Raw genomic sequence first — 14,258 nt, 5'->3', positions numbered from 1 at the left:
AAAGGTCAGCAAAGGTATAGTACAATAACATATATATAACACTAGAAACCTTGCAAAAGAATATCATATATATTTTATGGATACACACATAGTAAAAGTATCTGAAACATTCATGGGAACAATAAACACCAAATTTAGGATAGAGGTTGATTCTAGGCAAGAGATTTGAGAATAGGAGAGAGGTGTAACTAAGAAACTTCTATTGGATTCGTACTGAATCACATCTTATTAAAAAGAAAGTGGACCAAAAGTATGAAGTTTTAACAAATCCAGGTGGTCAGGACATGAGTATTCCTTATATTATTTTTTAGGCTCTTGTATATGGTGAAATTTTTCATATTTTTAAAAAGTATTAGAAAACTGCTATCTAAGAGAGAGTACTCAGCTAAGAAGAGAAAGCCCAGCTAAGAAGAGAGAGTAAGCCCAGACTGAACATGTATTAAAGCAGAGCTCAGTGTCAAGAGTTAAAGGAGATAGAACTTCCCTATTCACAAAGAAATAAAGCCACTCCCCCGACCCCTTATATCTAGTTACAGGCCAAGGAATGTTATTCCAAGATCTGTGATAAGATTAAGCCAATTCTCGAAAGCATTACTTTTGAGGAATATAGTAGTCAATCAGAACAAAATAAAACTTGGTGTTTTCTGGCACTGAGGCTCTTAAATTTGAAGCTCTGTGTTTTAAATACAGAAATTCAACCAAAAAATAAGACGTGTGCATTAAAAATTTCCAGGAAAAAAATGCCTTTTAATAACCTGAATTAATACTGTAATTTATTACCCACTGAACAGCTCATAATAAGTTTCTCTTTTGTTTTGTTGCTATTTTGGTGACAGAAATAAACTCATGAGATTTACAAGAAAAAAAATCAAGTACAGGATAATTGAAGAAATTTTCATTTTATGAAATGCTATCTTATTTTATCAGAGTTAAGCCATTATTCTTTACTCACTTGCAAGTTAAAGAAACCTAAAACAAAGAAATGTGTGAAAATTAACAATAAGAGAAAGAAAAGGAGATATAAAAGGATTAACAAAAAGATACCCAGTAAGTAACCTGAGTCACAAATTTTCTTTCCTACTATCTCTAAGGCAGTACCCAAAGACTATTTGTCAAAAATACATCCATTATTTCAGTAATAACTTTTATTTTATATATTATAGGTACTTACATTGAATTTAATTATGTCATATATCAAATATCTAGGAACAGCCTGTCCATTTACTCTGTCAATAATCATCTCCTTGAAAGAGAAAAGAAGATAAGTTTCTTCATACTTTAATATAATTTTTTTAATTTGACTGAAATATAGCATACACACTGTAAGCACATAAACCATAAATATACAACTTGATGAAATTTCAAAGTGAACACACTTGTACCCAGATCATATAAACTGCTAGCTCCCCCCATCCCCATCATGCATTTATTCTATACTGAAATAGAATCACCTGACAATATCTCATCATATTTTTCATATTTGAATTTCTATGCTACATTTGGCTTTATGCTTGAATTACTAAGCAACAATCAAGGGTAGGGAGACTACAAATTTTAAATTCTAAAAGTCAGGATCTTTTTAAAAAATATTTTTGTTTAATCATTAATGCTTTAAATTTTGTCATGCGCCAATTACTTTAATCATAAAATCTATGACAATAAATGGCACCCCCATTATAGACTGAATTCCCAAGTGAGCCAAGTGGCCTTTCTTGGTTTCATGCCACTTTACTAGGCTTTGATCAAAGGGAATAGGGCAAGAGAGTATGAACAGATCACTGTAAATCTACCATAGCCATTAAAAAGTTAAAAAAAAAATCTGGCCGGGCGCGGTGGCTCACGCCTGTAATCCCAGCACTTTGGGAGGCCGAGGCGGGCAGATCACAAGGTCAGGAGATCGAAACCACGGTGAAACCCCGTCTCTACTAAAAATACAAAAAAAAAAATTAGCCGGGCGTGGTGGCGGGCTCCTGTAGTCCCAGCTACTCAGGAGACTGCGGCAGGAGAATGGCGTGAATCCGGGAGGCAGAGCTTGCAGTGAGCTGAGATTGCGCCACTGCACTCCAGCCTGGGCAACAGAGCGAGACTCTGTCTCAAAAAAAAAAAAAAAAAAAATCTGCAGTCTGACAGAACAAGATAAGGACATCAAAGGATGACTACAGGTGTAAAATCCAGTATTACATAAAATTTTTAATTATTAATACGTTTTTGACCTAAAATTATTTTTCTTTCCTCATATTCTTACTAGGAAACCAGGTAGGTTTTCTTGCTATCTAATTTTATAACAGAAATTCCATGTAAAACCATCTAAAATTACAAAAAAAAAAAACACTGATTTAGGAAAAATATATTTTGTTGTTGTAAGAAAGCATTACCTAAGCCTAAGTAGGAGTGTAGTTATTTCTACTCAAAGAACAAGAGAAAGTTTGATAGTAAGGTACATGACCATTAGCTGCATACTGAAAGATGCAGAGTATATTTTCCAGCAGGATAGTGGATAGGCCAAATGGTATAACAAAGGCATGAAAAAAGATGGCTTGGGGTAAATTGTCCAAAGCTGAGTATTCGTGATTAGCAATCACAATCAAAGACGAGACTGAAGACACAGGCATGCTTCAGATATAAAGAATAGTATATTGAATAGTTTGGCTTTTTTGCTATGAGTAATAGGGAACCACTGAAGGGTTTTCAAAACCCATGGACCTTCAATGCTCATCTCTGTAACTTATTCCTTGAAATCTTTCATATAAGGCCCCGTTGGTTCTAACCATCATAGTTCATATAGGTGATGAAATGTTCTGGAATTAGATAGTGGTATTAATTATATGACCTCGTGAAAAGACTAAAAACCACTGGATTAAACATCTTAAAATAGTGAATTTCATAGTATGTAAATTGTACCTCAATTTAAAAAAAAAAAAAAAAGAACTAAATTAAAAAAAAGAAATCCTGAAAGCAGTTCTTCACATTGAAGAGGAGTAACAGAACCCCAGATACACAACATATATTAAATGTCAGCTATATACATATTAGTTATACATGTTACATAGTTATTAGCACAACAAAGTTACTAAAAGGATATTTCCTTTTAACATCAAAATACAAAATGTCATCTCTTCTTGATTGTTAATTTTCTCTACTTTAAATTTACAGACTTTCTAAAATTTCAGTAATACGCATGCAGTGTTTTATAAAAAATTAATAGTTGAAAAAGACATGGAATTTTTCCAGAATTCTTGCTATTAACTTTAATGATTAACCACTATATTCCTATCTTAGTCTCAATATTAAATTGATTACATTTCACTGATGTGTTTCAAGTGAATTAATGCAATATTTCTAAATTCCTATTTTCCACATTTTATAGGTCAAAGAACATAATTAAGCAAAGCAAAACAAAAGCTTCCATGCTCACATCTGACAGTCAGACAATTAGGTAGTTTGAGTTATTCTTGGATTTGAAATTTGCACATGAAAATGTAGAAGAAACAGGAAACTACCAAGGACTGTTTTAATTAACAAAAAACAAAACAAAAAACAAAACAAAACAAAAAAAACAGATATGGCAACTATAATTCTAGCCCAAGTAAACTGACATCATAAATCATATTGCTATTTTTAAAACTTCACAAGAATCTATTATGCTGCTCTCAGTTATCCAAGTTTGAGGTGAAATAAATAGTATTGCTAAGTTAAATCTGCAGATGGTTAAACATCTAATTTTTAAGCATTATTTCCTACCTAGAATGCCCTCAGCCCACATCCATCAAAAATCTTTCTATAGAAATCTTTGTTTCTAATGCCAACTCCTACATAAAACATATTTAGTTCCTGACTAACTAGATGTGATTTATTTCTCCTCTAAACTACCTCAGGACTTATATACCTCTCTTTGGGTTATTGTTTTATTCAAAGGTCTCTTCCATCATTACCATTCATTCTCCACCCTACTCAATTAAGTAAAATGTTTCAAGGGTGAGGCCTTCTCCTCAACCCTCTAAGCAATACCCATACTCTTGGTACAGCAACTCATAATAGGCACCCAACAAACATTAGTTCAATTATAAACTATACTAAACTTTGACAAATGCTATTACTTCTTTTCCTTTCTTATATTTTATTAATTATAATGCTAAAAAAATATACCTTAAATAAAGATAACAGAAACTAAAATGTTCCTGCTGTTCCCATGAACCAACTACCAGAGTTGCCACAAATGACTACGACCTTTATGTACTATACAACTGCCAGGTTGCCAGTCACATTAACTATAATATGATAGTTAAATCTATATACATATAGATACATATACATGTACATATGTATGTGTGTATATATAAGTTTTTATTAGAAAGTGATATTTTGTTACACATGCTGTCATAGGAATAAAAATTTACTAGACACAGGAAAAAATACAAAAATCAAACTGTCCAACAAAAGGGGACTGGTTGAATAAATTACAGAACTGTTTCTCAAACTTGCCTAATTACAATCACTTGGTCACTTGTACGAACATGTAGGCCCCTGGGAGATTCCAATTCATATGGTCTAGGATACGCTATTAGAAGGGGTCATATTTTTAACAAGTAATTTTTTAACCCTACAATTTTCACAATCACGATATTTTGGAAGCCCCAGTTCATGGTCTCTATATATTCAGTGGTAAACCATTCAGACATTTATGTGAAAAAGATGTCCAAAACATATTGCTAAGTATGGGGAAAAAAGATAAGTTACTAACCACATGTAACATTTATTTCTCTTCATGCAAAATTATATAACTATCCATATGTATACATATTTGACCACAGCAATCATTTAATACCCTTTCCAGCTTTAACAAGTTTCTCCACTAAAGAAAATATCTCAAAGCCCTACTTATGTTCAAAGATTCAGTTGGCAGATCCCTCTTCAAAAGGACCTTAATTCAATGTAAGCACACACAAGAAATAAATGAAATTTAACAACCTAATAAAAGTTAGATTTGGCCGGGTGTGGTGGCTCACACCTATAATCCCAGCACTTTGGGAGGCTGAGGCGGGTGGACCGTGAGGTCAGGAGTTCGAGGCCAGCCTGACCAACATGTGAAACCCCTTCTCTACTAAAAATACAAAAATTAGCCAGGCGTGGTGGCGCATGCCTGTAATCCCAGCTACTAGGGAGGCTAAGGCAGGAGAATCGATTGAACCCAGGAGGCGAAGGTTGCAGTGAGCCGAGATCGTGCCATTGGACTCCAGCCTGGGCAACAGAGAGAGACTCCATTTCAAAAAAAAAAAAAAAAAAAGTTAGATTTGATTCGAAACTTCTTAACCAATAGAAATATACATTTACTTACAAGGAAAAGAAAAATGGCAATGTTTAATTTTATATTATACATAAATATGACTTACGCCATCCAAGAGAGTATTTGATAAATGCATACGAAGATCTTTACGAAATGGAAATTCCAGATTTGAAACATGAAATACTGAATTGTCTCTATCAATCATAAAAACTTCATTTGTGCCATCAATCAACATCATGTACCTGTAAATGAAACATTAAAAAGCTAGTATTTGCAGTATAATATCAAGAACAGGGTCATGAGAAATAACAAACTGGTTTTCCATAGACCTTAAACATTATTAGACTAATGTTCACTAGAGTCTCTCTATCATGCAGATTAAAGTATCATGAATAATAATTTTTTTTTCTGAGACAGAGTCTTGCTCTGTTGCCTAGGCTGGATGGAGTACAGTGGCACAACCTTGGCTCACTGCAACCTCCATCTCCCAGGTTCAAACAATTCTTGTGCCTCAGCCTCTAGAGTAGCTGGAATTACAGGTGTGTGCCACCATGCCCAGCTAATTTGTTTTTTTCTTTTTTTTAGTAGAGATGGAGTTTCACGATGTCGGTCACGAACTCCTGGCCTCATCTGCCCACCTCAGCCTTCCAAAGTGCTGGAATTACAAGAATGAGCCACCACGCCTAGCCCACAAATAATTTTTTTTTTTAACTTTTTTCATTTCCTATAGAAAACACAGAGTATAGGGAAATCAAAGTTTTTTATGGAGACAATGTGATGTTCAGGAGTAACCTTATGAATCCATCCTAACAGAGAATGGTTCTCTAATTTTTATGAGATCTTAAACATTGAAGCACACATATACACATATATAAATGTATTTTATTAGCTCAACAACTATATGGATTAGGTATTATTCTCGCCACTTCAAAACAGAAAAAAACAGTGAAAAACATTAAGTGATTTGCCATTTGCCAGACTTTAAATTATCCAGTGCTCTTTCTACCATACCTGTTAGCAAAACAGCTAATCCCTCTCTTTGAATCAATATCATGATATAGCCAGATACCACAATATCAGGTATAATTTTTCTTCTCATTTATGACTATAAAATTAAAATATTTTAAAACACAGCCATAAGATTTTCAATTAGCTCTTATCTTCTTAAACTTAATCAATATATGGGGCAATTCATACACTTAACAACCTGTCATTCTTCAAATGGTCAGGTTATCATCACTGATTTCCCATCAGCAAATCAAGAATGGAGTTCTATTTCACACCATATATAAAGTCCAGATGTATTAAAGTTGAGGACATTACAGTCTGGGAAGCTATGCTACCAAATGGATAGTAAGAAGACTTGGGGTGAAAATGAAGATTATATCCAGGAACCAAAGTCTTAAAATAATGAGAAAAAATTCACAGCATAAAAGATTAGAAAGTTAAAAGACATAAGCCTCAAAGAAACAGAATCATTTTGTTAGGCTGTTTTTGTTTGGTGTTTGGTGTTAAATGAAAGAATGGAAGGAAGAGTGGTCTGGAGGTACCAATGAAAATGAAAGAGAACACTGACCAGACTGTCCAACCACCTACCCGCAAAGTACCTAAGGTATGTCCAAAAAGAAAAAGGCAGCAATGACTGAAAGATGTAGCTGAACCAAGTTAAGATTAGGGGACAGAAGAAATATTAAATGAAGAGATGCAAGCTAACAGAATATATGGAAGATAATATAATAGTGGATAACTGGCTAACCACAAACCAATGTTTAGGATAGGTGAGGAGAAATAGGAGAGCTGATTAAGGGAAAACAGGTGTACAAACAAAATGGAAAAGAGCAGCATGAAAACCAAACGGGCTTATGTTTTTGGATTAGATTGTGAAGTATGTTGTTCTTTGCTGTTTCCAAAATAATTCCCAAAAAAAGGTGAAAAAAGAGGAAAGGAAAAAAAGCAACAAAATAGAAAAATTGTTTTAAAGTTTTAATAATAACGATAATTAGTTCCAGCAGGTGTCTGGGGAGCAAATGGAGAGCTCAGGCCCTCGCTATAAAAGCTGCAGCCCTAGTAGATGGGGAGTGTGAGGACTCAGGTTTCACTAAGAAAAATAAATTCAGCCTCAGTCTGGACTGACTGTGTATGCGAAAGACTCCTAGACCAAATGCCAGGCCAGCCAGCACACAGACAACAGGAATACTTAGTTCCCAAGGCCCTCTGGCACATGCTTTTCAAAAGCAGCAATTCCTGGTGTATAGAAGAAATCTAAGCTACCTTTGCCTTGGATTATGTTTCAAAGAGAATTTAAATCAACAAAAGGGAAGATCAAATAAAAAGCAATGATGACATTGTCTGCAAAAATGGCATGGAAGACACACAACCCATCATGTTGTTAAGGACTTAGGCTGGCATTTTGCAAAGTTGATATTCACCAAAAGGGTATTTCAAGGCAAATAAGTTAGGAAACCACTGTATCTTTCTCTTAGAAAGTCAAGATATATATTAGGATATTTAAAGTTATGATAAAATATATAAATAAGTCTGTTCATCTTATTTAGTCCACTGTTTCCTAAACTTAATCCTGATATCTGTTAAAATTTGACAGAATTGGTGTTCTATACTTACAATTTGAGAAAAGCTGACTTAAGCTAATAAATGTTAGAATTCAGAAAAAAGAAATGGTTTACTCTTATGATCATGTAATAATGATAACTGAAATTATATTTCCCCTTTCACTGACTGCCCAGAAGTTGAGAATTTTAAATTTAATGTTTAAGTAGAATAGGTATTATCCCAGGGTGAAGATACATTTATTTTACACACACACAGACACACACAAACACACACCTGTGTGTCTCAGTATTAGACCTTTGCTTTTAAATCAAGTAGAGTATCAATCAAAAGAAAATACTCTCTATGTACACATGTGTATAAACAGATTTAAAAGACTAAGGAAGAAAAAGTTTTAGAGGATGGAATTTACAAAAAGGATAGCTTATGAGAAACACAGCTTGCATCTGCAGAAACACCAGAGAAATTATTTAGCACTTGGTATTTAGGGATTCTTCTGCACACATAAATTTTCAGGCTTTGGAACACAAGTTTCTGGGCTATGATTTTTTGTTTGAACTCCAGTCATTCCAAATCATATGTTCTTTTATTATGTGATACTAACAAAAAGTAATGAGCTATTTCATGTAAGGAATATGGATATGTTTCCACATCACTCTGAAGTCCCCGAAAGCAGTCAGATTCTTTAAAAAGAGGCAACTACCTCACAGACTGTCAATATATAACTATGCATATAACTACGGTGCAATATAATCTATTAATTAAGAAATTATCTCAACTGCAAATTTAATATTCAGAATTATCAATAGGTATTTGTATTATATTCATGCCCATTAAAAGGCAAAATTTAATTCAGTATATGTTTCCCAGACAGAAAATGCTAACGTATACATACCAAAGGTATATGGATTACAGAAAAGCCAGATTTATAGACTACTGTAAATGAAGGTTTTCTACCATAACTGGAAATAACCTTTCAGAGCAGTCACTGAGATGTGAGATATATAGTTAAGTAAAACCACCAAATATACATTAATAAACTTAGGAAGTACATAATTAAAGAGAAGGAAAACTGATGGAAAACAATGGTAACTAATACCACCTTAGAGTTCTAATTCACATTCCTCCCAGTAGTCTGAGAGTAAAATGGTCCTTAAACTCCTTATAATTTAAAGTTATCACCAATTTAGACCCAACTCTGATCATCAAATTAGGAATTTATCTTATACTCTATGAAGGCAGAAATCATATCTATTTTGTTCTTTCCCACAGCTTAAGTATCTTGCACAGTCTATCTGAATACACACTAAAGGAAGACACTCAATATTTGTTAAGCAAAGCTGTATGTACAACAAAGTTCATCATAATATTCTATAACAGTGAAAGAATAAGCAAAGCTGTATGTACAACAAAGTTCATCAAAATATTCTATAACAGTGAAAGAATAAAAACTCAAATGTCCATCATTCAGCAAATAGGTAAAATAAATATCGCATATTCATGTAAAAGCGTACTATTCAAGCATTTTTAAAACAATGATAAAAATATTCATTAATACAGAAAGAGATTTACAATATACTTAGTGGGAAAAAAGCAAGTTTAAAACCAGAATAGATGAAATAATGACAGGGGAAAGGAGGAGGATAAAACTGTGTGTATATCGTAAATACAGAGAGTAAAGCCTATACCAAAATATTAAGAGCTGCCCCATCTCTATGTAATAGAATTATCAATGATATTTGCTTTCCTCATTATGCTTTTCTGTATTTTCAAAATTTTTAGAAATAAACACAAATTGCTTTCAGACACAGGGGGCAAGGTTAAAGCTGCAAGGGGGAAAAAGCTACCAAGCCAGAAATGTAGTCTATAATCAGATCCAGAGAAACATTTTCCCTTTGCAAAGTGTCAATGAATTAAGAAAGGATTCTAATCTTGTTCTTTGTACTACAGAGGCTTCAAAACAACAGATATTCCTCTTCTCCTATGATAGAGCCTCCATACTAGAGCCTTTTGATGGGCAATAAAAACAGAAAAGCTGATCATTTGATTTATTTCACCACCATCTCTACCTCTATCCATTTTTCCTAACCCCTATCAAACTTATTATGGCTTTTCTCTTAAATTTTTTAATCAATTAATTTTTTAAATAAAAGTTAAAGGGCCGAAATGGAGCCAGTCTAGATGCCAGACAGTACTAGGTGCTAGGGTTATAACAACAAACGGCATAGACTCTCTTCTCAACTTCATATCATTTACACTCAACAAGAAAACAAGACATTAAATAATTCCAACCCTAATACATATTAGAACAGTGAAGTAGAAGCTATTACAGGAGCCTACAAAGGTAGAACCTGTCAGAGTCTGGAGATCAGGGAAGGCATTCCAGAGGAATTCATGCATAGCTAATAATAACAACAGGTTACACTTATTGAGCAATTACTATGTTCTGAAGAAAAGAGCACTTTTCTTAACTCATTTATTAACTCATTTAATCCTTACAACAACCCTACCAGGTCAGTAAAATTATTATCCCCATTTTCCAGATGAGGAAACTGAGACACACATAAGTAACTTGCCCAATGTCATAACGCTGGCACAACAGCAATGCTGATATTCAAACTTAGACAATAGTTTATTTATACACCCTCTACAGTATACTACCCCTCACATTCAGTATGTAGGAGTCAACCCAGCATAGGTTGTAATGTGAGACAGGAAGAGAAATGAGGGATGGGAGGGTTGGAGTACACAGACTAGTAGGTGCAATGTCCTTCGGACAAGATAGAATGCAGCAATGTTCTGGTAACTAAAAAAGGTTCAGAATACTGAAACGTAAAGATAAAGCAGGAAAATGGTATGGCATGAGACTAAAGAAGTAACAGAGAAAGAGGAATTATGAAAACCTTTTTTTTTCTGAGGCAGGATCTCACTCTGTCACCCAGGCTGGAGTGCAATGGTGTGAACATAGCTCACTGCAGCCTTGAACTCCTGGGCTCAAGCAATCCTCCCGCCTCAGCCTCCAAATGTGCTGGGATTACAGGCATGAGTCACCACGCTCAGCCTGAAATATTTTTTAATCCCTCCACCCTCAGCTATCAGTTATTTTAACTTTTTTTTTTAAATTTTATCTTAGAAAACAAAAAACTACTTGTATGAGACAAACAGAAACCATAATGCAGAATTCAAACCCAGGAGATGTAATACAGCACGTTGGTTACACAGATGCTGGAAAGCTGAGAACATAGAACAGGAAGCCTGAAATAATCCAGAGATTAATAGTTGCAGGAAACACTATGACCCACAGGACTAGGGGAACAAAATGAAAGAGGTCTGTTATTGAAAAGCTAGGAGCTTGGAAGAAAAGCATTATGGGGCTATGCCTGGAAGAGGGTGAAAGAGGTCCATGTGGTGGGATGCTCTAACCTCTAAGAAGGTGGCCACAAATGGCCCTGTAGCTTAAGGTTTGAATCCCTATGAAGAGGTGTCCAATGGAGGATGGTCAAACCACTAAGGGAACAAAGTCCAGCAGGTTAGGAAGTGATACAAGGGGTACTCTATCTAACTAGGATGCCCTGCCCAGAAGCTGTTATCTCTGAGAGGTAACAGCAAGACTGGTGTGGAAAGTGACAAAAGAAGTTGGAGAATGGAGTAACAGTTGTCCTTTGCTGCTGGAGGTATTCTTACAGAAACTGAAAAGAAGAGTAGTCCCTTCTCTCACCTTCCAAATTTCTGCCAGTGCTCCCAGTGGTAAAACTCAACAGCAAGCAAGCTGGCAAGGGAGTCTGGGAAATGTAGGTTGCAAAGTCCCAGCCCTAACACAGTATAAAAGGGTGGACTGGAACTGAGAGATGGGAGGTAAATAAATGCAGACCACTAAAATGTTTTAAGCAAACTAATGACATAATCTGATCTGCATTTTTAAAAGTTCATCAACACATAATACATACCCCAACAGAATAGGGGCCAATCTGTAGACAAGAGAAATCATAAGGTTTCTTTAATAGACCATGTGAGAAATCACAGTGACTAGGATAGTAGTAACAATAATTTTAGAGATAAATAGATAAACTCAAGATATTCAAGTTGTAGACTGACAGGAATTCAATATGCTATTTACTGGATATGTGACTGAGAAAATGAGAGAAGTTCCAAGTTCTGGCTTCAGGAACTGGGTATACTTACTGAGCCATGGGGCATTTAAGAAGGAAGCAGTAATTGTTCCATTTTGTTTGGAAGAAATGATGGACACCATGAGTTTAGATGCAAACCAAAGGCCCAGATTTTCCCTACCCCTAGCAGGCTGGAAATAGGCTCAGGATCTAGACCAGCGATCCATGTTCCTTTCCCAAAACTTTTAACTTGAGTGACAAAGAGGCACAAGAATAGTTGCAGAATTATTTATAGCAACAGCAGGGACATTGTCAGCAAGTGCTAACGGTGGCTTCTTAATCAAAGTGTTCCAGTGCCCTGACCTTGGCTCTGGTCCTTGCTGCTGGTTTCCCTTGATTCCTATCCATTTTCCAAGACTGGTTCTCCTTATTTATTCCTTTGCATAAATTAGCCAAAGTTGATTTCTATTGCTTACAGTCAAGAAGGCTAACAAGGCTAGCCATAGTGACACACGTCTGTAATCCTAGTACGCTGGGAGGCCAAAGCAGGAGAATCACTTGAGGCCAGGAGTTCAAGACTAGCTTGGCCAAGATAGCAAGATCACATCTCTATTTTTTAACTGGGGGGGGGGCGGGGGGGAAGGATGCTAATGGGTTTTTTGTTGTTGTTGTTTTTGCCTCAATATATACAGCTAAATGTAAGGAAGTTTAATGTGCCTATGATGAAATCCCACTATAATGTCCCTAACATATCCTTAATACCAAGGGTTACATAATACTAGCCCTTTACCTAGTAACTTCATGCCAAGAGACACACCATCTATTTACCATCCTTCAACATAGACAAGTGTATAATGCTAAGCCTAGAGTTTACTTTCTCTGTACATCTTTTCTCTCATAAGAATTCACTCCGTCTCCAAAAAAAAAAAAGAATTCACTACCAAACCTCTGCTATTTCTATACAAGCTACATTTCCTCTCATTTTTATTCCAAACAGATTTGGCACACAAGTCCCTGAGAGCTAATTCTCAATGTTGTATTAGTATACAGAAATAAATTCAAGTATACTAAAATTTTCTTATAAAGAAAATTCAGACCACTTCCCCAGATAGAATATATAAACCTTCCTGACATAGAAGCAGTTGGTCAGACCATGCCCCCTACTCACTAACACCTGTCATGTCATGTGTTCAAAAAACAATACAAGAACAGCTGACTTGCCAAACTCCAGCTTTCTTCCTTCCTCATGGGGCTCATGCACACTTTGCCTGTTTCTCTCATTACCTCAGTGCTCAGTAAACTGTCTCTGACAACCTCTTTTGCAAGGTATACCCATGTCTTCTTTAACCCATTTTTTTCCTGTTTCTTTCAACTCTTTTTTTTTAAAATAAGAAATCTTAAGTATATTTTACCACAATTTTGTAAAAAGAAAAAGGAAAAACATATTTCTCCTTCTCACCTCCTTTAACTTAGTTCCATTCATGAATCAATGAAAACTCTAATCAAAGTTTCTGTATAAAGCAAAATTTAAAGTAATAAGTTGTTTAATCCATCTAGACAATAAAGAATCAGTGTCAAAATCCCCTTCAAAATCTCCTTATATAATAGTCTCTGTCTCCTTATCTTATAAAATCCAGTTTTCTCCAAAGTTTTTAAATTATTCAAAATAGTTTTCATAAACTTCTTATGTTACAATGGCAGTTTGCTTAATTACCAGTGTTGAAACAGTACATTTTGTCATTTTTCATAGTATATATACATAGTAAGTAATTTAGCTACCTTAGGAATAAGCTTTTAGACTAGTTTGGGCACCTAACTACCATTTATACTATAATTCCATAGAAATACAATCTAAACTTAATGAATCTCAGAAAAAAGACCAATTTAAACATCATTTGTTTGCATCTGTGATATTGTGAAATATATATATTTGTTCTTCAACCGTTTCCTGGCATACAAATCCTAAAATCCTCAGGAACACCGAAATGATGCTTTCTTGTATATTAATGAGTTGACCGATGGTTGGCAACTCCTAGGTAGCTTCGGGATGGGGACTAGGAAAGAACGTGGCAAGATTAGAGTGTTAGGACTTTCAGCACCACCCCACATCTTCTAGGAAGGAGAAAGGGCTGAAGATTAAGTTGATCACCAACAGCCAATGGTTTACTCCATCACGCCTACATAATGAAGCCTCCATAAAAGACCAAGGACAGGGTTTGGGGAGCTTCCAGACAGCAGAACATGTGGAGGTTACTGGAGGGTGGCACACCCAGGGAGGACACGAAAGCTCTGCACTC

The 14,258-nt window shown here is 35.2% G+C and overlaps 1 protein-coding gene across 2 annotated transcripts in view; it reads right to left on the bottom strand.

The window, feature by feature from the left end:
* Window positions 1–14,258, bottom strand: part of RNGTT (RNA guanylyltransferase and 5'-phosphatase) — a 338,317-nt gene that overhangs the window by 224,223 nt on the left and 99,836 nt on the right. For both annotated transcript variants that reach the window (XM_008006573.3, XM_008006574.3), the window contains exons 9-10: window positions 5,391–5,526; window positions 1,172–1,243 (exon numbers count right to left, since the gene is read on the bottom strand). In XM_008006573.3, coding sequence (XP_008004764.1) covers window positions 1,172–1,243; window positions 5,391–5,526 — 208 coding nt within the window. The remainder of the gene's footprint in view (window positions 1–1,171; window positions 1,244–5,390; window positions 5,527–14,258) is intronic.

Source organism: Chlorocebus sabaeus, chromosome 13, assembly GCF_047675955.1.
Source record: "Chlorocebus sabaeus isolate Y175 chromosome 13, mChlSab1.0.hap1, whole genome shotgun sequence".
Taxonomy (NCBI): Eukaryota; Metazoa; Chordata; class Mammalia; order Primates; family Cercopithecidae; genus Chlorocebus; species Chlorocebus sabaeus.
The sequence above is the reverse complement of the archived record's forward strand: the minus strand, read 5'-3'. Positions and strand labels throughout refer to the sequence as shown.